Here is a 24,728-nt window from a genome sequence, read left to right on the forward strand (position 1 = left end):
GAATCAACCTCACTGACATTTTTTATTACATCATTAAGGGATTCGCACAAATCACTTCATGGAACTCTTTCCCTAAAGATCACCGATTGTCTATCCATAGTGTCTCTGCACTAATGTCCACAGGATTAGCCGTACTTATCATATAATTAAGATCAGATAACGTTATTCGCTCTAAATAACTTGATGTTTGTCTCAAGTATCCAATATATAGGAACCTGTAAAATATGTGATTCCAGACTAGTGATCACTACATTATGATCTCATCGTAATTTATCAAGTATTTGTGTACATTTACCGACTGCATTACAATATTATTCTTGACTGATAATGAAAAACTATTTTATTTCAATGCACTTAAATAAATCACGAATAAATATTTAACTCATCAAACAAGCTCCAAATAAAATTGGTACCTTTGCTCTCCAAAAAGGTCGAATCTGACGACAGATGAGAAACATATGTCTGCGTTCTAGAGCCCCAAGGTATTCCCATGATGGAGTGGTCCAAAACTGATGTGAGATGTTGGCTAGTCACCTCTAGGTCCATCATTAGATCCTGGTGTCTTCTAAGAGACATATATATCACCACCAGGTTAGGCCACATAATATCCATTAACTATATTATTCTTTATTTTATGTGTAGACTTTAGTAACAATGAAGGAAACTGGGATTGGCGTCAAAGTATAGAGTTCCAATCTAGTACCAACATAACTGTTTATTTAAGTATTAGCCTACAAGTTCTGTGAACAAAGGGGTTGAACAAAGTCATTGGACAAATTATTGAAAGGTATAAATTAAGAAAATAAATAAAATTTTCTCCTCTGTTAGGTACCTAACTCTTTTGTGACCTGCTACAGTCAACTCATGTTTAATGAAGATGTAAAACTAAAATCTATAAAGCCTCAATGTTCTTATTTGTAAGTCTAGATTAATCCTTTCACATCACATTTATTCCATTTAATAGAGTTTGGATGGACCTGAGGAGACTAAACTCAAAGATTGACATGAAGATAATACTTACACGAAGATCACATAAAACACATTGAAAAAAAATGATCCTGAAATCAATCTAGACATTCCAATCTCCAAGATACAACATTAACCAATAAATAATTAGAAACGTGATAGCAAACTATATGGTGGGAGGGGGGGGGGGGGTTCTTTTATAAATCAAGAGTATGAAAATCAAGAAAAATCAAGGGACAAACGACGATCAGAGTAGGTTGAAAGGTCGGGGGGAGGAGGCGAGAATTTCCTCCATCGTCTTCTCGATCGCGATGGAGGGATCTTCGATCCAGAAGATTTCGATCTGGGGAACGACGCTCGCATCGCTGATCCAGCGTTTCTCTTCTTCTTCCTGGGACGGAGACGGCCTCCTTCTCGGCCGCGTCACCCGCCTTCCTCCTCCAGATCCCACCGACGACGAGCCCTCTTCCTCAACCTCCCCGTTCTGCTCAGCAATCATCACCAATTTCTTCTGCTTCGATCGACCGATGAACTTCTACGATTCTCTGGGGCGTGTAGATCGCCCAAAACTCCAACGCATCCTCTCTCAGATGCAATGGCCAGAGAACTGCGCGATTTTGGGCTGGTTTTCCTCGCGCAGAAGCTCAGGCTTCCGTCCTTCCATGCGAGAACGCGCGATTTCAATATCTCTCTCCAAAGCCATCGCTGCTCCGGATCGTGGCGGTCGTTGCGTCTTCATGCTCATCTCTTCTTCCACGGGTAGTCAATCCATTCACACTCACGATTACCGGGCTTATACCTTGGAATCGATCGGCGGAGGTTGTGCGCTTAATGCGACGCCATTAGAGGTGGTTAATCTCGGCCCTGATTTTCGTTGCCGCTACAACATCTTCTCTCCGGAATCGTCGTTTCCTTGGATGAACTGCGGATCGGGGAGTTCCGAATTCTTGGGAGATAAGAGTCTTCTTATTTCGAAGAAGATTTATAGGGATTCGGCCTCGCTTGCTGCTTACACTGAGGGGTACACATTGGAGAGCTTGAGACGGATGGTCGGGGCTAACGGTGAAAGACAAAAAACGGATGTAGAGCAGCTGTATGAAAGTATGCTCCTGAAGCTTGAGGGCCTGGCAAAGCTCGTGGAGAAAAGCTCGGCTGAAATTCTCGAGCAGGTGATGTTCCAAATTAAAGTTTTTACTTTTATTTTTGTGTGTTTAATTCTCCGATGTAAGCTCAGCTAGGGAGTTCTTTTCTATTGATTCTAGGTACCCAAATAAGAAAGATTTTTTTGGTTTCTTTGATCTTTGCATCAGAATGGTTACGGGGTATCCATCTCTATTTGTTTCCTATAAGCAAGATTGCTGTAATCATGGGAAAAACATCATCTACTTGGTTATGCTGTTTCTTATGTTTTTGACAACGCTTTTATGACTTTCATGCCGGTTTAAGTTTTCTGAACCTTAGATTTCTCAGACTGCGAGCAATATTTTGGAAAAATCGTCTTTGAACAACATTTTTTTTCCCGCCGGTGACTCGGTGGCGTTGTAAGAAACGAAAAATTATGAAAATTTCCGGATGGGTTCTTCTCCATTTTCTCAGGGTTTTATTTACATTCTTCTTTTGTCGTCCAGGAAGACCGGAACCGAGAAGGAAAGCGCTGAAGGTACCTCGACCGTTGACTCCGATCAAAATCCCAATTCATGCACCAGACCAATGTTTTTGGAATAAACTTGAACGATATTCAACCATGCCAATCGCCGAGTCCGGCCGCGCCGACCGCGCCACGCTTAACCCGTGGCCCGTTTTACTGCACCGCCGCGCGCACGGACCGCGCGTGCCCGGCGAGTCAATGCGCCACCTCTCCGCTGCTGCAGAAGAAATATAAAGAAAAAGAGAGCCAAAAAAAGGGAGAAAGAAGAGGAAGATGGGGGAGGAACTGAGGCCGACGGAGAAGAAGGCGCTGGCGGAGCTGAAGGCGCTGATAGCGGCGGCGCCGCCGGCCGCGGCGGCGATCTGGGGCGTGCCGCTGGCGGGCGGCGACGAGAGGACGGACGTGGTCCTGCTGAAGTTCCTACGGGCTCGGGACCTGGACCCGGCCCAGGCCCACGCGATGCTGAGCCGGTGCGTGGCCTGGCGGCGCGACTTCGGCGCAGACGGCGTGCCGGAGGAGGACCTCGGGCTCGGGGAGCTGGACGGCGTGGTGGCGTACATGCACGGGAGAGACAGGCAGGGCCGGCCCGTCTGCTACAACGCGTACGGCGCGTTCAAGGACGCCGACCTCTTCGACCGCGCCTTCGGGGACGAGCCCCGGCTCGAGCGGTTCCTCCGGTGGCGCGTCCAGCTCATGGAGCGCGGCCTCCGCCTTCTCCACTTCAAGCCCGGCGGCGTCCACTCCATCGTCCAGGTCACCGATCTCCGCGACATGCCCAATCGCGAGCTCCGCGCCGTCTCCGCCCGCGTCCTCTCCCTCTTCCAGGACAACTACCCCGAGCTCGTCGCCCGCAAGGCACCCTCCCCCTTCCTCCTTCTTCCATGATCAGCTGACCTTCTTCATCTCGCTGATTTTGTTGATTGGCGCAGGTGTTTATAAACGTGCCGTGGTACTTCAGCTTGATCTACGCGGTGTTCAGCCCGTTCCTGACGGAGCGGACGAAGAGCAAGTTCGTGCTGGCCAGAGAGGGCGCGGTGGAGGAGACGCTGTACAGATTCATCAGCCCCGAGTTCGTGCCGGCGCAGTACGGCGGACTGAGCCGGCCCGGCGAGTCGCTGGACCCGCCGCCCAAGCCCGCGTCGGAGTTCTCCGTCCGCGGCGGCGAGAAGGTCAATCTCGAGATCGACGGGATCGAGGTAGGAGAAGGAGAAGCCCTAATTTTCCGGCGAGGGAGAAGCCCCAATTTTCTGAGACGAGTGATGCGCAGGCGGGGACGACGATGACGTGGGAGCTGGTCGTCGCCGGGTGGGACGTGGAATACGCGGCGGAGTACGTCCCCGCCGCCGCTGCCGGCTACAGCCTTGCCATCGCCAAGCCGCGGCGGATCGCCGCCGGCGCGCCGCCGCTCCGCCACACCTTCGCTGCCTCCGAACCCGGCCGGATGGTCCTCTCCATCGACAACTCCTCCCGCCGCCGTAAAGTCGCCGCCTACCGATACTCCGTCCGAAAACCCCCCTTAAATCTGTAGCGGGACCCGCTCCCCCCTACGTGTCTTCTTCTCACTGGTTGTACCGGACCCACTTTGCTACGTGTCTGAAATCTAGTGGATCAACCCCTAGTGTGGTGGCGCTGGGCCGGACGGTAACGAACCGGGACACGTCAGCATAAACGAGAGGCTTATCTTGCTTGTTCAAGGGGTAGCTTGTTCCATCCATGGCGCCGCCGATTGGGAGAGTCGATCGACGATCGGGAGGAGGAAGACGAAGCTTGGAAATCGTATAAGCGCGGGGCGAGGGATTGTTCGTTGTGGTACTGTTCGTGCAAGGAGATGATTTCTTGCGTTCGGAGCGCAGGCGAGATCAAGCCTGTTCCAGAATCGAACCCCTTCGCCAAGCGCTGTAATCAAGCCAGATGGGGTTGCATCTCCTCGCCCCGATCCGGCCGGTCTAGATCGTTCGCGGCTTCCTCCGTTCGGTGTGATTCCCGTCGGGGTGAGGAAGATCGCGCTGTTTCTCGCCGTCGGGAGGTGCTCCTCGTTCCTGCGATTGCCGTCGGGGTTAATTGCTTGCTCTCGGTTGTAGCTGCGAAGGCGGAAGAGAGCGACAGACCCGCGGTTTCCGAGGAGAAGAAGACGGAGAAGAAGGAAGAGAAGGAGCCGGAGATGGCGTATCGGATTTACGATGCCACGGCGATCGGCGAGCCCCAGGCTCTCGGCAAGGATAAAAGTAAAGCCTGGGAGAAGCTGATGGGCGCTCGAGTCGTGTATCTCGGCGAGGCCGAGCAGGTCCCTGACAAGGACGACAGGATTCTTGAGCTGGAAATTGTCAAGAATCTGCGAAATCGCTGCTTAGAGCAGCAGAGACCGATCTCTGTTGCCTTGGAGGCCTTCCCTTCTGATACTCAGCCGCAGCTCGATCTCTTCATGGAGAAACGGTCTGCAGAAACTTCATACCATCGATTAATCTGCTGTGCTCTCTGTCGTTTTGCTTCTGAATATCATAATTTGCGTTACCCAACCATGGCAGAATCGACGGCGAAGAGCTAAGGCAGTTCACTACCCACTGGCCTCCCCAGCAATGGCAGGAGTACGCACCCCTTCTCAATTACTGTCGTGACAATGGAATTAGGCTCGTGGCTTGTGGTACTCCTCTCGAGGTAATCTCAGCACTCATCAAGCGGAATTCATGGGAAAAAAAAAATGGAAATTTGATGGGCTAATGATGTGATTTCTTCTGCTGGAAAAAAGGTTTTGCGTACCGTTCAAGCCGAGGGAATTCGAGCGCTTTCCAAGTCGCAGCGGAAATTGTATGCTCCTCCGGCTGGTTCGGGATTCATCTCTGGATTTTCTTCTACTTCGGGGAAGTCGCCGGCGGACATTATCTCATCAAACCAGTTCGTGCCATTCGATCCAAGTTCTTATCTTTCTGCACAGGCGAAAGTCGTCGATGATTACTCGATGTCTCAGATCATACTCCAGTCTGTGATTGACGGTGGATCTCAAGGGATGCTCGTCGTTATAACTGGCGCAAGTCATGTGATTTACGGCTCGAGAGGAGTCGGAATTCCCGCTCGGATTTCAAAGAAAATTCAGAAGAAGAACCAGGCTGTCATTCTTCTCGACCCCGAACGGCAGTTCATTCGTAGAGAAGGAGAGGTTCCCGTCGCAGATTTCTTGTGGTATTCCCCGGCCAGAGCATGTACCAGAAATTGCTTCGATCGCGCAGAAATCGCCAGGGTGATGAATGCAGCCGGCCGCCGGAGAGATGCTTTGCCGCAGGTAGATATCTCTAAATTATACTCTTCTTTGCACGATTAATTTTATAATTACGTTGGTTGCGCGTTCAGGATCTTCAAAAAGGGCTCGATCTTGGGTTAGTGTCCCCTGAAATACTGCAAAACTTCTTCGATCTGGAGAAGTATCCTGTGATCTCAGAGCTGATCCACCGATTCCAGGTACAGTTTAACTTTTACCGGTTAATTTTTTTATCTTTTTTGCAGTAATCTTTTACTGTTTCTTGAATTTGCAGGGATTCCGGGAGAGACTGCTGGTGGATCCGAAATTCCTCAACCGGCTGGCGATAGAAGAAGCGATCTCGATCAGCACGACTCTTCTGGCGCAGTACGAGAGGCGAAAGGGCCGGTTCTTCGAGGAGATCGACTACGTGTTGACCGACACCATTAGAGGATCGGTGGTGGACTTCTTCACGGTGTGGCTACCGGCGCCGACGATCTCCTTCCTCTCGATCGCGGACGGGAATTCGATTCCTGAGAATTTGGGAGTGCTCAAGAATCTGATCGGGTCGATTCCAGACAACGCTTTCCAGAAAGCTCCCACTGGAGTGAGCTGGGATTTGAACGAGAGGCTCGCGTCGGTGATCTTTGGCGGGCTGAAGCTTGCGGGAGTGGGCTTTGTTTCTAGTATTGGCGCCGGGGGCTTCTCCAGCGTTCTGTATTTTGCTCGCAAAATGTTGAATCCGTCGTTGCCCGAGAACAGTGCCCGGAAGAAGGCTTCCCTCATCAAGCAGGCGCTGGTTTACGGATCATTCCTCGGAACGTCCGCCAATCTACGGTATCAGGTCTGTTCGTCTTCTGTTTTTCCAATTTCTTTGTCTCAGGTAATGAAAGAAGGGGTTTTCTTTGATGGGTTTTCTTCTTACTCTAGAGATTCTCACTTGTTGTTTATGAGTTCTGCGAAGTATTGCCCCTTTTTTTGTTGTCTTTTGCTTTCATGAAAGATTTCTGTGCTTGAATGGCAGCATTGTTTCCCCTTTTCTTTTAGGGGCATGTAATTTTCTTCTTAATTTATTTCCTCACGGGGTACATTTGTTGTTTTTAAATTTTTGCTGCTGATTTCCGGGGTTTTTTTCCTCTCGAATACCTTTTATTTGTCATCTTTGCCCAGATATTGCTGGAATTATCCCATTTATTTGCAGCAAGCTATTAGTTTTTGCAGATGATTGTGGGGGAGGAGGGGTTTCCTTCCCTTCTACGGATTTTATCTTTGAAAGATTTTTTGTTTATTCTATTTGGCAGATTAATTCCGGCGATTCTTTCATGGGAACTTTTTTTCAAATTTTTTCTTCATTATCCTCACCCTTAATGGTTTTATTTATTTCTACTTTTTCGAAGATAATTGCCGGGGTGGTGGAGCATCGGTTGTCCGATTACTTACTGGCATATTACAACGAGCCGATGCTAGTGAACCTGCTGTCCTTCGTTGTTCGCACCATCAACTCTTACTGGGGCACCCAGGTTTGACTCTCTAGGCCCCGACGTTGACTTTTACCGTATCTTTTTTTTCCTAAATTTGACACCTGTTGACTTTGACAACAGCAATGGATAGACCTGGCACGATTCACGGGGTTGCAGCCAAGGAAAGAAGTGCCACGTCAGGAGGAGATGACGTCACCCGGGCCTGATTCTCTTGAGCCGCCGGTCATTGAGTGCAGTTCTACGACCAGCGTAGAAGAAATAGGCAACAAATCCAGCGACAGCACCTGAGCATTTTCCCCCAAATGTCGGGGCAAAATCTCAACAGATAAGTTTTTTCGTGTATAGTAAATACAACCTCCCCCCAACTTTTTTCTCTCTGTAAAATGACATTTATACTGCTAGGAAATAAGAGGAAGCTTCAATTTTTTGGTCAATTCTGTCTAAAAAACCCTCTGCTGGCAAAATTTGGAAGAACAAATCAATGAAAAAGCCTACAATCTCGCCTGCGCATCATTGCCGACTCCTTCCAGGAGCTTCTTCTTCACGGACTGGAAGGCGGCCTCGAGCTTCTCCAACTGGAACAGGAAAACCAGGGAAGAACGAGTTGCAGAGAAAACCAGAGACAAGAAGAAACAAGTTTCTTTACCTCTTCCATGGCAAACTTGTTATGGCGGAACAATCCCAGGTACAAATCCAAGCTATCTCTCGTTGTGTTGTCCCTCTGCAAGTTCAGAGGATCATCAATAGTTAAGTTGCCCCAGGTTGACAAAGATATCCATGGAAGAGGGCCTTACCAGCTGAAGCAGGGCCTGAAATCCTTTAGTGTCAATGGGCGTCGCCTCCAGCTCCATCTCCGACAGAACTCTGCATCCAAGAACACGACCGATGGCGGAAGTTTCTAGTGTTTGTCGTCACCGATGTCGATTCGTCATCATCCCCCAGGTTGGCAATGACGATGACGATGACGATGACAATGATGGGGCAAAATCGTCATCGTCTTTCGTCCTCGATAGACAATTGTCGTCCCTTGTCATCATCCCTTAACCTTGCGCAGATGAAAATAAGGATGACAAAACCGTCATCAAATTCAATTCAATGGATGATGATGTTTTTGGTGACAATGATGGGGCAAAATCAACATCGTCGATAGGATTATGATGGCAAGGCAATCATCCTCACCTCTCATCATCGTCCCTTTGTTAACCTTGCTCAGTTGATGATGGCAAAGTTGGCATCCTCCTCTGTCCTCAATGAAGAAGACAATGCCGTGACAGGCTGCCTTCGTCTCTCATCATCATCCCATGATCTCGTACAGATGACGAAACCGTCATCAGATTCAAGACAGTGACAGTGATGGTGATGGGATTTGCATGACAATGACGGGGCCTGGTGTCCAAGCTCACCTCCCGACTGTGTGGGTCAAGAACTGGCTGCGGGCTGCGATTCGGTCATGCTCCTCGCACGGCATCTCCACCATCCTGCAACCCTAGATTAGGGCATACACCACCACTCAATATGAGGCACAGCTCAACCGTTGACCTATTTTGGATGTCATAGATCCTCGATGTCTGCGTTGACCTATTTTGGATGACGGACGTGACAGCAATAAGATGACGGTTGACACTGCCAATGACATGTGCAAAAGATGTTGACTCTATCCCTTAACATCAACAATCATATTTGCTAAATTTTCTTTTAAGAGTCAACTACCTCGTCAACTGTCGTTGACAGTGACAAACATGAAAAATCCCTGTCATTGTGACCGATGGAATAACGTTGTCAATATCATCGTCAACGTCAAATTCATCCATCCCCAACTCTCAACGATTTCAGATTCCTGATATTGGGTATCTAAACCGCCCGACATCAGTTATGAGGGCGGATATAGGAGTCAGGACATGGCAGATGCCAATATTGTGAATCAAAATCTGCACCAAAAATCAGTATCCACATATTGATATCCAAAATCCAGATATCCATTTATTATTTCTAAGAATGCATTGTCCCATTTGAACAGCCGACGGCTGCTCTCTAGGAATATCTAATTCAGTGGTGTTGACTTGGACGACCTGGACTTAGAGTTCACAATATCGAACTCTACTTGGATTTTCTAACCCATTTGAATTTCTACTTTTCTCCCACAATTTCAACCTGTTCCACTTGAGTGAATATTGTTCAATTAATTTATCAAAGGTAATAATATTAAAACAGTAGAAAAACAAGTTAAATTACGCATTTGTATGTTTCATAGAGAGACAAAAAATCTTATAAACTATATTTGAATGTATATGTAGGCTATCAAAAAATCCAATATCCAATATCCTCATCCAACCCCCGACACGAAAACAGATGCCTACAACTTGACATATAATATCATCATTCGATATCTGACGGGACGGAACAAGGAACGGTCTGGGATTTTGTTCTGGTTTCTGTTCCTGGATGGGACGGATTGGATAAGCTTAATCGGAGCCATGGCGAAGAGCTAACCTCGAGCCGGAAGATGTCTAGAAACTCCGCGCAGAGGCCCTGTTCTCTGATCCGGACCCGCTCGAAAACCAGAGGCAGGCCGGCCCAGCCGTGCTTCCCGCTCTCCGGCCCGAACATCGGATGCGTGCAGAGCACGTCTCCCTCCTCCGGCAGCGACTGCGTCCGCAAAACCGAGCTCAGCCATGGCGGAAAACCCTAGGGCACAAATTCGGCGAAATCGTCCCTAACCTGTAGCAGGAGATCGCGAGGGTGCTGTTTCACGGACAGCACGTCGACGAAGAGGCGCGGGCCACGGCGGCAGCCGTGGACGGGGAGCGATCGAAGGACCTGCTCGAGGGAGACGATGGAGGTGCAGATGAGGACGACCTCGATCTCCATCTCGAGGAGCTCGGCCGCATCCCTGGATCGGCGATCTTCAGCGGAGAATTGGGGGAGAATTGGAGATTGGGGAATTACCTGAGGAAGATTATGCCCATTTGCGAGCATTGGAGGGAGTAATCGGAGCGGGAGGTGGCGAAGAGGGAGTGGCCTTGCCGTCGCATCGCCGCCGCCAGGAACTGCGCGAAGGAGCCGAAGCCGACGATGCCGATCTTCAGCCGCCCGCGCTGCTCCGCCATGGCCGAGGAACCGAGGCGACCTCGACTGAGCTAGCCGTTGAAAAACCAAATAAGCCGAATCCACCCGCTAAAAATAGGGTTTTTCTTGTGGGACCCACAAGAGGTCCAAGTCACGCCGTTGACCGTCATCCAACACGGTGTCGTCGTCGGATCACGTCAACTGAGAGAGGTTAACCAAGAGAGGACTATGATATCATCATGATGATGACATCAGCGTCCTCCTGATGACGATGACGAGCAGTCCTGTCTTCTACAATGGGTGCAGCTAGGATGCTACCTGACAATATCGATTATCCAGAAAAACCGGAAACTCGTCTGATAATGATGACGGATATCGAATATGGATGACGGTAGTTGCTCTCTAACTGGCTAACGATATTGGATGTCGGTAAGTGGATAACGATAACAGATACTGATAGCATTCAGTGGATACAGATATTGAATACTGTTTTGTTTGGATAACCGTTATGGGATACCGTAAATTTTTTTTGGCAAAATGTAATTATATAAAAATTAAATTTCAAGGATACTTTGGGGCCTAAATATGAAATGTTTAGGGCGAACTAAAATCTTGTTGAGAGCTGGGATGAAAGAAATGCAAAAGTAGATTAAAAAAAGGTTTCTCAAAAACTACCTTATGAAGTGCATTTTCTAGAGAGAGTTAAATGAAACTACAATCCTGGGAAGGTGGTACTGAGGACATAATGTATTTCATTTGTAGAGCCATTTGTTGCCACGACTATTCATAGAGCAAAGTCTGGCCGGACAGTACGGCCGACTGATGTTGGCCCGAGTCAACCATCGCTGCCTAGTTGTTGTAAGGGCTCCAAAAGATGTTATCAATCCACCTCACAAAGTATGAGTCCACTCCATGGGGAAGTGGACCTAATTGTCGAACCGATATTTGGGGTTTGATCATGGAAGCGCTCCGAGCAAGTTGAAAGAGGCCTGCAAGGAGGCACCTGGTACTTGCTTGAATAAGTGCCTTCTGTTCCAAAGAGAATATGCTATGTTCACCCGCGCTTGGTGCATTGTGCATAAATTCAATGTTGTCATCATTATCACAGTCTTCTTCAGAATCTGAGCTGACCATGATTACACTGGAGTCTTAGAGTTTCTTTGCTAATCGATGTTGGAGGAGTCACATGCTTCAGCGTGGTATGCATAGAGCTTGAGCTAATGTTTCTCCGGAGGCTCCATTATCTCTTTCTACCTGCAAGCATACAGTTTTCATGTTTGAATAATGAATACATTCACAAAGAAGTCAACACATGTCGATAGACATTTCATTTTTTTTTAATAGAGGAAACATCCCGACACCAAGCACATCAAATGTTCTAGTGAGTCTATAATAAACCTGAGATAACATATTGAGGCGTAGATGAAGCCTATCTTCTCCTCCCCTCGATGCAGTATCGGCCACAAAACCGTTGCAAGGCATGATAACTAAGTTAAATCAGAATAGGTTAATAATATGTGAAGTACAATCTCTATATGGCCAAGAAAATGCAAATTAAATATGTAGTACTTGAAGATTCTGCTTTGTTGTTGATTTCACCATCTAGAGAGATGTCATACCATTTTACATTTTTTTTGAAACCAGCAATTCAGATAGACCAGCGCCTCGATGCTAGGAGCCTCTAGATGATTGCTCATAAGTGACAATAGCACGTCGTTTCGAGAACAATCGTCTAAAGGAACACTCAATGCAGACACTGATAGATGTTCATGAGCAATCTTTGCCAAGGTAGAGTAGATGAGTACACCTTTGAGCCCCACCATTTCGCGCACTCTCACCACCTTCTTGATGTGTCGTATGTAGGAAGATTTTGAATTCCTCCACTAGAGCTGGTGTTATCATTTGCATTACAGGTTCGCTGGTTAGAGCTTGATTGACCCATGACCGTGACGGGGGTTCTTGACAGCTGACAGAACTAACATCATTTTTTTATTATGTGGAAGAATCACTAACTTGGAAGATAGCTCGAATATACACCACAACCTTTGAGTAGGTCGAAACAGTGTCCTTGTAAAATGGGTCTAGTAGGGCAGCACCAAGGATGGAGTCATTGTTCCAAAGTAAGGTCTCATAGATTGCAAGTTTTGTCTGCATGGCTATGCACACGCTCGTCAATGATGCTCGCTCTTCATGTCGTAACCGCCTCCCGTTGACTAATGTCACATCATGACCACATGCATATGTTGTGACAATGTCTGCACTAGTTGGAGGACTTCTCCAACCACTAACTTTGTTGACCAGTTCACATGATCTGTTGTGTAAGCAAACAAACCTAGTAGAAAGGCGAACTCCTTGCGTATATCCCACTCATCACAAGAGATATTTGTATGCTTTCCTCCTAATGTTAAGAAGGTGACACCTGCATCAAATACATCTTGCTTCACAATAGCTTCCTAAAGCATATCTTGAGTGCTAATCCCCCGCCGTCCAGTAGTCAAGTATAGGTAACTTTAGCTTCAACTTGTGCCTCTTACAAAGGTCCTGACCTTTCTAAGACAATACAATTGTTACTTTGTAGTTTGACGATTGGCCCGAACCAATGTCCTGACCTTTCTAAGACAATACAATTGTTACTTTGTAGTTTGACGATTGGCCCGAACCAATGTCCTGACCTTGGTCACTACCTTGTCCAACAAACCAATTTGTCAACATGACGTGTCTTCATCATCTAGGCCACAATCCAACTCAAAATCAGTGTTATACAAATCAGTCGTCTTTGTCACATTGCTCTCCTCCACTAATGGTGCCCGAGAAGGGATATCAAAACTATTAAGTGTAGACTGAACGAAAAGTTATAATATTTTTTATTACAGGTTTGCATAATGTCAATGCATCATGTAATATAAGAATGATGGCCATACTTGGACGAAAACTACGTGATCAAAACATCAATTTCTCTGCCAGACGACTTGTTCCACGCATCATTGTTCCCCTAACTTTAATGTGATAGAGGAGGACACTATTTAGTGTTCACCTTTGTGTCCAAGCCAAGTTCCTCCAATACCTCTAAGAGGATCACAGCCATAGCTCTCCAACATTTAGTGTTCCCCATTTAGTGTTCCCCATCATCCTTCCCACATAGCTGTCGTACTGAGAGGGCACACTCACAATACTGCCAATGAGCATCAATCTAGTGAATGATTATGGCTAATAGGTCACAATTGTTTTCTATCATCCACCCATCATTTGTGGTCGTTACCTAGTCAATGTCAGCTAACATCCGCTTGATCTCCACCTTCATCCTGTAAAAGAATTTCCTCGTCCACGACTTGATGATGTGTGCGCTAGGGGGATCCGGGATCCCTTCACTTTTTGTTGCGTATTGCCATGTTTCCTTCCATGCGTCAGAGTCCACCGAACGCCACAGCAAATGGGTGTGACAAAAACACGACTAATGATGTCCTTTGTTTCCTCAATTGTTTGACCCCCAAGGGTCGTCTACCCCTAGAGAGTCCTGATCTCCCATCATCCAAGACAGCCTCCAAACAACGTTGTGTGGTAGAAGTACATCATGTTCTTTAGGGTGGACAAATTTGAAGTGTCACCAAAGACGCCTACTACCGTCTGATGGATGCGTCACTTGGACGATCTTTTTCATATTCTTGGCACAAAAAATTTCACACTCATAAATGTAATCCTCAACTAGCGTAAAACATTGAAGTATTGGGAAAACTTTTTGAATGTTTTTGGACTTCTGAAAGATAGTAAGTTGTGACTCCTACAACTTCCTCCTCTGCTAAGTCCTCCAATGGTTGATGAAATGCACTCTCTGCTGTCTACATGAGAACTATCAAAGTGAAAATGAAAGCTAAATATATTAATAAGTAAAGACATAACACTTGGTGATATCAGGACCTAGTTGGAAACTATTTATGAATAGGAAGTGATATCATGATAATTTTAACATAAAACAACCAATATACTCTTAATGAAAATGTTTGAACTAAGACAGAGTAAGGCTTTTTGTCTTCAAATAACATAATTTTCTCCAATATAATTGGAAAATTAAACATGTATGGCTTCATTTTATTATTCGTAGGCATTGAATTGGAAGGGAAATGCTTCATAATTCATCATTGTATTGGGACATACCTCAAAATTGAGGCTCCTAAATCACCATCGCCCTTAGTCGATGTCGCTCCTACAACATGTTTGTCACCATCGCCACCACCGAGAGTCCATCGCCGCTGCCACCAATATGTCGCCACATAAAGGCCCCGACAATCGAGAAACCACCACCGCTGCCACTAATACATCACCATAGAGAGATTCCCACCTCCAAGAGACCGTCGTCTCTGCCACGAATACATCGATGTAGAGAGGTCATCATCACTGCCACTAATACATTACCTCTGGGAGGTTGTTGTCGCCGAAACACTGCAGTCATCCAGAGTTTGCTGCCGCCAAAAGCCTGCCACTGTTGAGGGCCTGAAGTAATCAAGAGAGACTGAAACTAAGAGTCCATCGCCGTCTCCTCCATCGCCACTGTTGAGAGAGTAAACGGTTCCCTGAGAGTCCGCTGCCACCGAAAGTCTACCGCCATTGAGAGTATACCCCTAAGAGTCCACCAGGAGAGGCCTTCACTAAGAGTCCACCATTGCCACTACCAAGACCGCCACTGTCGTCGAGAGAGGCAAACAGACTGCCGAGAGGCTGCCACTTTCGTGAATGTGCCACCACCCACTACTGTCAAGAGAGGCTGCCACTGAGAGTATGTCGCCGCTGCCTTCCTTAACCCCCTTGGGCGAATGTCTAGGGATTAGGGCATGGCTCTTCGGTGAATAAACATACCCTAAATATACTGGGTCATTCTGATATATGTTATATGTTCACGACATCATATATCAAAACATTACAATCAAATAGTTTATGAATGCTGACAGAGTACAGATACGATGATGGATATCGAACAGAAAAACGTTGTTACCCATTACAGTTATCCGATATCAGTTAATGGATAACGACTATGGAGATGTGGATAATGAATGGAATCTGAATGAAACATATTTTGATATCAATATCCGACATCCACTTCCATATTCATTATCTGAAACGTAGCACCCTAGGTGCACCCTCTACCTTTGGCCACCCTCCTATGTAACATAACTTCTCTACAAGAAGATCTTAGTCTTGATCTGTTAGAGCTAAATATTTATGCATAAGAGGACCTATACTAGCAGTATAAATCATCTTCCTGACTTCATCTCCTGGACCAGCATAAAATGTCTAGACGATTTCCCAGTCTTTGACACCATAGGGCAGACATTTCCTCATCAATTCCTTTAATTTTTCCAAAGCTTCCCCTAGGGATTTGTCGGATCCTTTATTGAATTCATCTAATGGAATTTAGTTTTCAAAAATGTGATCTCCATTTCATGAATACAAGCTTACAGATGATGGTGTAAACTAACTTCTAGCTTTATCTCTAAGATTGAAAGGGAATAATCTCATTTATACGATGTCATGAGTAATATTATCAAAAAAAATTTGTAATATAAGAATAAATTTTTCCAAAAGGCTTTCTGGAGATCAACCACCAACATTAGGGAGAGACTGAATCGCATGATGATCTATTTTAAAATTAGATCCCTCATTAAAAGGTGCATTAATTTTAGTAAGAGGTTTGTACCCAAACTAAGGGAGTCAAATATTCATTTAATGTTCGTACTTTATCTCCAAATATTGATTTAATTTATGATATAATCTTCTTGATGATTATTAGTTCCCCAATTATTTATAGTCTCCACTTTATCTACATCCTCTACATTTCCATGTTGCTTAAGTGATATTCTACCATTCATGACGGGTTATATTCAAGAAACTTCAAGAAAATTAAAGAGTGAAAGTAAAGGTTACTAAGTATTGCACTTGCCCCTGTTATTTTCTCATGACTTCTATGCCAGATCGCACTTTTTAAACAGGGTAAGTAGGAGAGAGGAAGATCGCTCAATAAAAAGATTGAAAATCCATTATGGAAACTGTTTCCCGGCAATAATGCCAATTTAAAAACACACAATTAGGGTTTAAATTATTCATGGTTCACTTTTTAGTTTCCTCATAGAAAATATAGGGTAGCTAGTGATGTATACAGATCATTTCAACAGGGGTCACCCAATAGGAATCTTATATTATTCAATTGATAATTAAAATTATGAGAAATATACTTATAAAAAAGGATATCAAAAGACAAGGAAAATGTAAGTTAAGAAGGTGATCTTTCATTTTTAATAAGATTAAGGCAATTAATATAAGTGATAGTAAATAGGAGAAAATAATAGACACAAGATAATAAGAACAAGCAATATGGTGGATGAAGTGTCAATGATAAAAAATATAGATAGATAGATAGATTGATGGATGGATAAATGGATTGATTGATAGATATAGATATATATGGAGAGATATAGATATATATAAATAAATATATATATAATCAAAAAGATAGATAGGTAAAAGCATCATAAGAGATGGAAAGGGTTGCATGATTTCCGGTTTCTCCAAATTCTACAATGAGGGAACAAATATGGTAGATGAGTTACGTGCATTGCTCGATGGCTTAAAAATTTGTCATAAGGTGGGAATTCTCAACATTATGGTGGAAATAGATTAATGGAAATGGTTAAGACAAAAACATCTAAACTATGGAACATTCAAAAATATTGGCAAAAATTAATTCACTATGAAATTTACATATATCAAATACTTCATGCGTATAGAGAAGTGAATGTTTTAACAGATGCTTTGGCTAACTACGGCATTAGCAAAGAAAGTATGTGTTTATTTTCAAGAATGCAGGACCTTCCGCGACAATGTGAAGGAATCTACAATACCGATACACTGGTCCTACCCCACTTGAAGCTTTTCAAATATATTCCAAAAGCACAAGAGGAATTACAATAAGAAGACCAATCGGCTGCATAACATTCGAGGGAGATCAAATCAAGATGAATTCGAGAGAAATAAGGTAACAAAAAGCAGGTGATATCTTTCCTTAAGCATACTACTTCAGTGCACAAAATTATGTAACAGCATGCACTATAAATATGCTTAATGCTGAAACATCATTTAATGTTATGTTTTTCATTTCATTTTTTTCTTAGATTCTACAACATGCAATACTCCTATGATTAACATCAAAATATCACTCTATGGTATGCTTTTAATTCCATTTTTTCATTAAATACAACATCATGTGATACTGATATGCTTCACATCAAAAAATCACTATAGGTTATGCTATTCATAGGGATAATGCATTTCCCTTAAGAAAGGCGATACCACCCTTAATTCTGTATTTAATTAAATTAATGAGCAGAATTTTATGCATTTTAAGAGTTTTAAAATAGGGTTGTTATCATATATTTACATCTTAATGAATTTTTCCAAGTAATTTCTGATTTTTCCCCTAATTTTCTGTTTATTTATAAATTTTATGGAATTTATTTAAGCTTGAATAATTCTATTTTAATGAAAATGGAAATTTTAAATTTTAATTTAAATGATAATTAATGTGGGGAGAAATTACTGAATTTTCTAGATTTTTTTTAGAATTTTATTGGATTTTTTGGGAATTTATTCAAGGAAGAAATGAATATTTAAATAGAAAAAGGATATATTTATAAGGAAAATAGGAGTTTTAAAGATATTTCTAAAGTCGGAGGGGTTTTCCTTAAATGTTTGTTGCAATTATGCCCTTAAAACAGCTTTTGGTCACCCATTGCAGGCGTAATGATCTAAGCAAAATATTTGAAGGGTTTTTATCAAGTTAATTGGGATTTTTGTATGGTTTTTAGGAAATATGGAGGAGAGAAAAAGCGGAGGGGCATATACATAATTATTTTTTGGGCGACGTCAATTTGAGTGCGCTAGGGATTGTTCGTCCGGTATCCGCTCGGTATTTGGTATCGGACATCCAATATCCGATATCCGGAAAAAAATGGGACGGTGTCTGATATCGGATATCGGATGATATCCATCCTTAAAGAGTAGACGGATATCAAAGATGGATATCGGATGGGTGAGGATGAGACGGCTATCGGATATCGGATTTCGATATCTGGATATCGGAACCGATGTTTGGATATCGATATCCAGTATCCACAGAAAAAATTAATATCGATCAACATTTTAGATGATTTACGTTTACGCTTTATTTTTTTGATATGTATTCTAACTCGTTTAATATATACCTCTCAAACTTTTTGTTTTTTTCCATATGGGATAACAGGATTCGGAGTTTAACATTAAACTCTGAATCCTATTGTCCCATATGGAAGAAAACATAAATTTTGAGCTGTATAAATAGAACAAGGTAGGATATATGTTAAATAATTTAATAAAATTTTAATAAATGATTACTATATTATTACCTCATTTAAGACGTAATAAATATATATATTTAATATTTTACTATCTCGTTCAATAAATAAATCTCAAATTTTCTGTTTTCTTCCATATGGGACATTAGGGTTTGGAGTTTAATGTTAAACTCCAAATCCTGTTATCCCATATGGAAGAAAACAAAAGGTTTGAGAGGTATATATTAAATGAGTTACTTAGTAATTTAGGAATCTCACTGCTAAACCGCTGGCCCACGTATATCCTCTCCAAACTGTTGCACTAGGATGATTAAATTATTTTTTTACACAACCTTTCTAAGTTGGATATCAAAATCTGATATCCAAGTCCGATATCCGATACCGTCATCTTCCTCAAGAGACAGAGGCAGATGACTACATCGAGACAGACACCGATATCGGATATCGGTACTATAGCAACGGATATCCGATATCAGGATATCAGAAAATATGTGTTTATATATTGTTATTTAAGGGTTTTTTGAACTTAACCAATATTTTTTTTTAATAACCCTTAGTACTTGAGTAAGGGGTTGAACCCTAGGGAGGCGATGATGATGTTCAATTTTTTGATCGAATAAGGGTCTAGAAACAGTCTTTGAACTACTATGATCTCCTTTTCATCAAGAGAAAACAATGCTAGTGAAATTATCTTTAATCTTCTACCCTTTTCCAATTCAAATTTCTCAATTAATCAGAGATTTAATTTCTAAATTTTTTTATCAATAAGAGTCAGATTTATGATTATTTAGCAATTCTTGATAAGAATTACTAACTAATCCCCTAACTAGATTGTCTATGTGTCCAGTTGATCTTAGTTTTCCCCTTAATCATGCTTCATTTATTTTACCCAAAAAATTAATTCAGTTTGAATTATGTTTTTAGGTTATTTAGTGAATTGGAAATGGTTAGGGAAGTTATTACTCCTAATTGATTGATTACAATTTTTTGCAAACCTAATCTTATTTTCTCACAGATTGGAAATGATAAATAGGTTTTTCTGGAATTTTTTTATTGCATCCTAATTTATTTCGAAATGGCAAAGATATCTTGAATTAGCAAATCGTGACTACGATTTGCTAATTTAAGAAATAAAGTACTAAAATGAGTGATTTAAAGGTCAAATGTCATTCGAAATGGCTAATCTAAACTTAAAATTTGATTCAAAAAAAGGTAAATTTCAGAATTGAAAGGATTAAAATTGGAATTTTGAAAGACACTTGAACATGAACGAAACTATTAAATTGCTACACTTAAGTATAAAATCAAGAGTAAAATTGATTCAGAATAAACCGAGAAGTCCCAGGAATGATTTCGAGTCGATTGGGGTGAATTTTGCGCAACGAACTATCCGATTTCCACCGAATTGATGCTTTATTTTGGGGCAGAATGGGGCGCCGAATCGTCAAAAATTTGGTCCCCATTGGGCTCTAAAAGCACTCCAGGCTGCTCTTGAGTCAGAGAGGCAGCTCGGGACTTCTCCTCTCGCTTCCAGATCAAGAACGCAGCTATGAGCGCCGACGCGAAGAGCATCAAGCTCAGAACCAGAAGAGCGTTTGAGGTGACATCTCCATCTTCGAAGGATCAAGGAAACCGAAGGAGTTCATCGACTAGGATTCGAGCATGAACTCCTACTTCTGATGGTACCGCATGGATCACCACCTGTGCATCAAATATGCTGAGACAAGACTTGGCAGACAAGCCAAAATCTTTTGGGAGAACGAGCACATCACCTCAAAGTGACGAGGAAGGCCCATCACGACATGGATTGAGATGGCACAGAAACTAAGGGGCAGGTATGTGCCCAACCAGTACCAAATGATGCTATTCGTCATGTGGTTCGTCCTAAGGCAAGGTCGACAATTCGTGATGGAATACGTGGAGGCCTTTAAAGAATGCCATATGCGATGCCAATTCTTGGAGGACCCACGGATCATCATAGGTTTATTTGCCCATGGGATTCGACCGGCCCTGCGCAACGAGGTACTTAAATGCTATCCTGACGAAGTTGACAAAGCCTATCACATCATGGAGCATCTAGAGCATCTGTGCAATGAAGTCGTCATCCACCCTACCCCATCTGCACCTCGAGCCACCCCCGCTCGAACTACCCTCTCCGTGACCACACGGACCTCGAAGGTTACTGGAGGCCTAGGAAATGCCCTGGTCACATCAATGGGCTCCGCCCCACTAGCTCAGGTGGTCACATCTGACACCACAGCCCGAAGCCCGATCGTAAACCAAGCACACATAATGTGCTTCAAGTGCCAAGGAAAAGGGCACCGAGCCAACCAATGTCCATCGTCGACCTTCCTGATTGAGGTTGACGGCATCTACCAAGACCATGTGGAAGGGGTGGGAAAACAACTCGATGATGAGTATCATGTGGATGAGGAGTTCAAGAATGAGTATGAGGAACCCGACAAACGAGTCGGGTACATCCAGATCGTAGAAGCTCGTGCAACCCCGACACCCGTCTCACGGCCCACTGGCTGACAACTGGCCAGCCTAGCGGTCAACTGCCCCAACACAAGTGGGTTGCAAGCCCTACACAGAGTGTTTCTGCAGGTTACACCTGCAACCATTCTACTGAGGAAGGACCCGAGAGCCGATGCGGCTATCCGCACGGCAATCGTCTACACGTTTGTCAATCTCAATGACAACGCGTGTGAGTTGATTGTGGACAGCGACAATTGTATCAATGCCATCTGTGACAAAGTGGTCGCCCTATTGGGATTGACAACCCTGTCCCACCCATCTCCCTATGACGCCTTGTGGATTGACACTTCCTCACTACCGGTGAAGCAGCACTGGCACGTGCCGCTAAAGGTGAGCACATATGATGAGAACATCCTCTGTGATGTCCTTCCTATGAAACTATGAAGCATTATCCTAGGTCATCTGTGGTTATATGACCACGACGTCACCATTACCAGGTGAACGAACACATGTTCGTTCCTGCCTTGAGGACGACGGGTTACGTGGTAGCCTTACACCGTGAAATCGGCCATGAAGAGTGCCCTAACCAGATTGGTCAAGCTAACGATCGTCTGTCATCCCGCGCATCCTCAATAGTTAGGACACGATAGCGACGACACCCCATAATGCTCAGCCGACCGCGCCGCTCACCGAGTAGCCCGTGCGACCCACCTAGAGCAAGGGTGTGTCGTCACACCAAGAATCACTCAAGAAAGTTGTAGTCCCGAGGTGACCCCTACACTATTCTCCCCATAGAGGGATGGTACAACGTGCCTATGTCGCAATTACCGTGCCATCCCCCAGACAATGGTCGAGCACCATTGTCCTACTCCCTGCGCCAAGCATGCGCTGCATGCCCTGGTGAGTCGGCCCACCGGGTTGAGTCCTACAAACATCGCCTTCGGCCATGTTCCTCATCGACCCACCGCACTAGCACCCATAGAACGTCATGGTTTTGCATTTTCCCTGCACGTTTTACCTTTGCATCAACATCTTCATGGTAGGACCACAAGTCTCATTGCATTGTACAAGCAGGCTGCCGACTCGCATCGCCGGTTCCAAGTGTTCGAAGTGGGACACTGTATGGTAGTGAGAATCAGACCGAAGAGGTATTCTCCCGGGATGACAACAAAGCTACGTGTTTGTAGAGCCGGCCCATCCTCAATCCTCCAACGAGTGGGCGATCCCACCTACGTCATCGACATCCCTCCCTTGTGGAGGACTAGCTCCACATGTAACTTGGCAGACCTGGTTCCGTAACGAGGCCCCTTTCTCCCCCCTTACCCGGCATTTCTAGACCAACTCAGTGTGAGGGAGTTGCCGCGACCACCCCCCGGTACTATCGCCCGATTGGCATGAGTCAGTCAAAGGTATACAGCAAGAGAGAGTTAACTATACAAGGGACGAGGCCTCGCGAAGACTCTTGTTGCAGGGATGAGAATGCACACGTGCATGATCTACGTGGAACCCCAAGGTCGACCTACAACGCCGGTCGTCAAATCTCCATCAGCTGCCGTCGCCTATGACCCCAACTCGTTGGAGCCGTGTTCTTTCGACCTCGGGAGGATTGATGGAGCAGAAGATCCCACTCCATCAAGGACAACGCCAAAGCCCATGGCGTCATTGGCAACAGCCGCCGGCTCGAGCCCCACCAAATCGGCAAGCCAAGTGGAAGGCGAAGGCACTTCATCACTCGTAAGTTTCGGGCCATATCCACTCGCGCGGCCCTTTTCGAACCTTTGTTTTTATATTTAGTATTTGTTTTTGGCTTTAAAAGGGGGGCCCCATGCTTATTGGGCCCCCCTTGTTGGACCTTTTTTAACGGCCCAATTACCATCCCTATATAACGGATGGACGGGTGCCCTAAAACTTAAGTCTAAGTTGAATTTTTGGAAAGACTCCCAATCGGGAAGAAGAAGAGAAAGAAGAAGAGGGAGAAGAAGAGAAGAGAGGAGGGAGAAGAGGAAGAAAGGAGAGGGGATAGGAGAGGGTGCTCGCCGCCGCCACTCGCTACGGCCACCGCCACAACTGCCACTGACCACGCCGCCGATGTCCTGCAGCCCGTGCCATTGACGCGCCGCCAATGTGCCGCCACCTGTGCCACCATCGCACCGCCGCCACCGCCGCCGCCGTCCTGCCCTTGTGATGCAACATGGACGGCCGGGATCGACGGCGCGCGTTGCAACACAGGGCAGAGACGAGGGTGCGGGAATGTCGATACGTAATGCGTGAATGCGCTTTATAAAGATAACAAGAAGTACAGCTATAACCGAAATAGGGCGGCGCCCTGGAAGGATTCCCGTACGCGTCACGTAAGATCCGACTCCTAATAACCCGTTCGATCAATCGATGGACGCCGATGATGCGGGTATCCTCGATCCAACTAACTACTCCTGGTAACGTGGGTGAACAGAATAATCAAGGCAAGTGCTCTACCCAAACCCCAGGGCACAGGTGACGTGTAGGTCGAGCTTCGGCTATGGGGCACGCGAGGATATATTGCAAGAAATAATAATACTCAATAGGGGTTGGGTGTAGCGTTGTGACCTGCCGACGAAGTCCGGTAGTGGCGGTGGGTCGCAGCCAAGTCCTTACTGGCGTAGCGGTCCGAAGCAGCGAGACGGAGGACGGGCCGTGGAGTTGGGCCGGTCGATGGCAGAGTGGTCGTTGACGTCCGAGTGGCGAGTAGACACGCCGGGCGGACGCGGCCGGGGCACGCTCGACTGGGGGCCAGAATGGCGATGGTGGCGACGAGTAGCAGGGGCGGCGGCGTCGGCGGGCGGCGTCGGTGACAGCGATTGGCGTCGGTGTAGGCAACATGTGACGGCGGCGGCGGGGGGCGTCAACGTTGGTAACGTGCGACGGCGACGGTGGCGGGCAACGGCGAACGGCGCAGGCGGCGATGTCCCTTGACAAGCTGCCGCGGGGCAGCGTCGGGCGGCGGCTTCGTCGTCGGCTGCGGGCGTTGCCGGCGGAGGAACAACGGAGGGTGGTGAAGAGCGGCCCTGGCGGCGGTGACGGCGTGTCCATGGAGGCGGCGGCAGCGCGGCGTCGCAGAAATGGGCTCGACGAGCGGCACGGGACGGCGTAGGCGGGCAGCACTGCAGTGGCGGGGTGGGCGGCAGGACCATAGAGGTGGCGCGCGACTGGGTGGCGGTATCGAGCGACTCAGGAGTGGTGCCGGCGGACGGCGCAACAGCGGCGGGGCAGGTAGCACAACCGCAGCGGTGGCGCGCGGCTGAACGGCGGCGGCGGCAGGTCGCCAGTGCGCGACCTAGGTCGTGCTAGCTCCGAACGGACGGAAATGCCCCTCCCGAGGCAGGTAATTACCGGGCGGACCCTTACTTAAATCCGGGTCGACTCAGTCCGATTGACCGAGTCGTGACTCGGTCGCGACGCGGACTGGACCGGGTCAAGTCAGGGCCAAGTTAAGTCACCTG

At 45.7% G+C, this 24,728-nt stretch overlaps 4 protein-coding genes across 5 annotated transcripts; 3 read left to right on the forward strand and 1 right to left on the reverse strand.

Annotated features, from left to right (window-relative positions):
* The first annotated feature begins 1,178 nt into the window (after window positions 1–1,178).
* Window positions 1,179–2,732, forward strand: LOC144706811 (BRISC complex subunit Abro1-like protein). The gene is made up of 2 exons (XM_078579872.1): window positions 1,179–2,135; window positions 2,595–2,732. The coding sequence occupies exons 1-2, from the start codon at window positions 1,179–1,181 to the stop codon at window positions 2,622–2,624; spliced, it is 987 nt and encodes a 328-aa protein (XP_078435998.1). The 3' UTR covers window positions 2,625–2,732.
* Window positions 2,733–2,887: 155 nt separating this feature from the next.
* LOC144706803 (patellin-6-like) lies at window positions 2,888–4,226 on the forward strand. The gene is made up of 3 exons (XM_078579860.1): window positions 2,888–3,469; window positions 3,544–3,810; window positions 3,882–4,226. The coding sequence occupies exons 1-3, from the start codon at window positions 2,888–2,890 to the stop codon at window positions 4,140–4,142; spliced, it is 1,110 nt and encodes a 369-aa protein (XP_078435986.1). The 3' UTR covers window positions 4,143–4,226.
* Window positions 4,227–4,301: 75 nt separating this feature from the next.
* Window positions 4,302–7,761, forward strand: LOC144706793 (protein RETICULATA-RELATED 6, chloroplastic-like). 2 transcript variants are annotated; one of them, XM_078579849.1, is made up of 8 exons: window positions 4,302–4,605; window positions 4,696–5,047; window positions 5,140–5,269; window positions 5,361–5,891; window positions 5,960–6,067; window positions 6,142–6,690; window positions 7,244–7,366; window positions 7,448–7,761. In XM_078579849.1, the coding sequence occupies exons 1-8, from the start codon at window positions 4,443–4,445 to the stop codon at window positions 7,613–7,615; spliced, it is 2,124 nt and encodes a 707-aa protein (XP_078435975.1). In that variant the 5' UTR covers window positions 4,302–4,442; the 3' UTR covers window positions 7,616–7,761. The 2 variants fall into 2 exon arrangements, with proteins under 2 accessions (XP_078435975.1, XP_078435965.1); XM_078579839.1 differs by having other exon boundaries at window positions 4,303–5,047.
* LOC144706816 (arogenate dehydrogenase 1, chloroplastic-like) lies at window positions 7,724–10,478 on the reverse strand. The gene is made up of 7 exons (XM_078579885.1): window positions 10,274–10,478; window positions 10,046–10,217; window positions 9,818–9,973; window positions 8,731–8,813; window positions 8,122–8,191; window positions 7,974–8,048; window positions 7,724–7,902 (listed from the first exon to the last, which is right to left on the reverse strand). Exons 1-7 carry the CDS (start codon window positions 10,432–10,434, stop codon window positions 7,819–7,821), a joined length of 801 nt encoding a protein of 266 aa, XP_078436011.1. The 5' UTR covers window positions 10,435–10,478; the 3' UTR covers window positions 7,724–7,818.
* Window positions 10,479–24,728: the final 14,250 nt, after the last annotated feature.

Source organism: Wolffia australiana, chromosome 1 (genome assembly GCF_029677425.1).
Source record: "Wolffia australiana isolate 7733 chromosome 1, ASM2967742v1".
Taxonomy (NCBI): Eukaryota; Viridiplantae; Streptophyta; class Magnoliopsida; order Alismatales; family Araceae; genus Wolffia; species Wolffia australiana.

What these genes read in the sequence shown, in the direction of transcription:
- LOC144706811 (XM_078579872.1), top strand. Translation starts at nt 1,179, where the DNA reads ATGAAAATCAAGAAAAATCAAGGGACAAACGACGATCAGAGTAGGTTG. An exon ending in CGGCTGAAATTCTCGAGCAG is followed by an intron (nt 2,136 to 2,594) that starts GTGATGTTCCAA and finishes TTTGTCGTCCAG; the next exon opens with GAAGACCGGAACCGAGAAGG.
- LOC144706803 (XM_078579860.1), top strand. Translation starts at nt 2,888, where the DNA reads ATGGGGGAGGAACTGAGGCCGACGGAGAAGAAGGCGCTGGCGGAGCTG. An exon ending in CCGAGCTCGTCGCCCGCAAG is followed by an intron (nt 3,470 to 3,543) that starts GCACCCTCCCCC and finishes TGATTGGCGCAG; the next exon opens with GTGTTTATAAACGTGCCGTG. An exon ending in TCGAGATCGACGGGATCGAG is followed by an intron (nt 3,811 to 3,881) that starts GTAGGAGAAGGA and finishes AGTGATGCGCAG; the next exon opens with GCGGGGACGACGATGACGTG.
- LOC144706793 (XM_078579839.1), top strand. Translation starts at nt 4,443, where the DNA reads ATGATTTCTTGCGTTCGGAGCGCAGGCGAGATCAAGCCTGTTCCAGAA. An exon ending in GATCTCTTCATGGAGAAACG is followed by an intron (nt 5,048 to 5,139) that starts GTCTGCAGAAAC and finishes CAACCATGGCAG; the next exon opens with AATCGACGGCGAAGAGCTAA. An exon ending in AGCTGATCCACCGATTCCAG is followed by an intron (nt 6,068 to 6,141) that starts GTACAGTTTAAC and finishes TTGAATTTGCAG; the next exon opens with GGATTCCGGGAGAGACTGCT.
- LOC144706816 (XM_078579885.1), bottom strand. Translation starts at nt 10,434, where the DNA reads ATGGCGGAGCAGCGCGGGCGGCTGAAGATCGGCATCGTCGGCTTCGGC. An exon ending in ATGGGCATAATCTTCCTCAG is followed by an intron (nt 10,218 to 10,273) that starts GTAATTCCCCAA and finishes TCGCCGATCCAG; the next exon opens with GGATGCGGCCGAGCTCCTCG. An exon ending in TTGACCCACACAGTCGGGAG is followed by an intron (nt 8,192 to 8,730) that starts GTGAGCTTGGAC and finishes TCTTGGATGCAG; the next exon opens with AGTTCTGTCGGAGATGGAGC.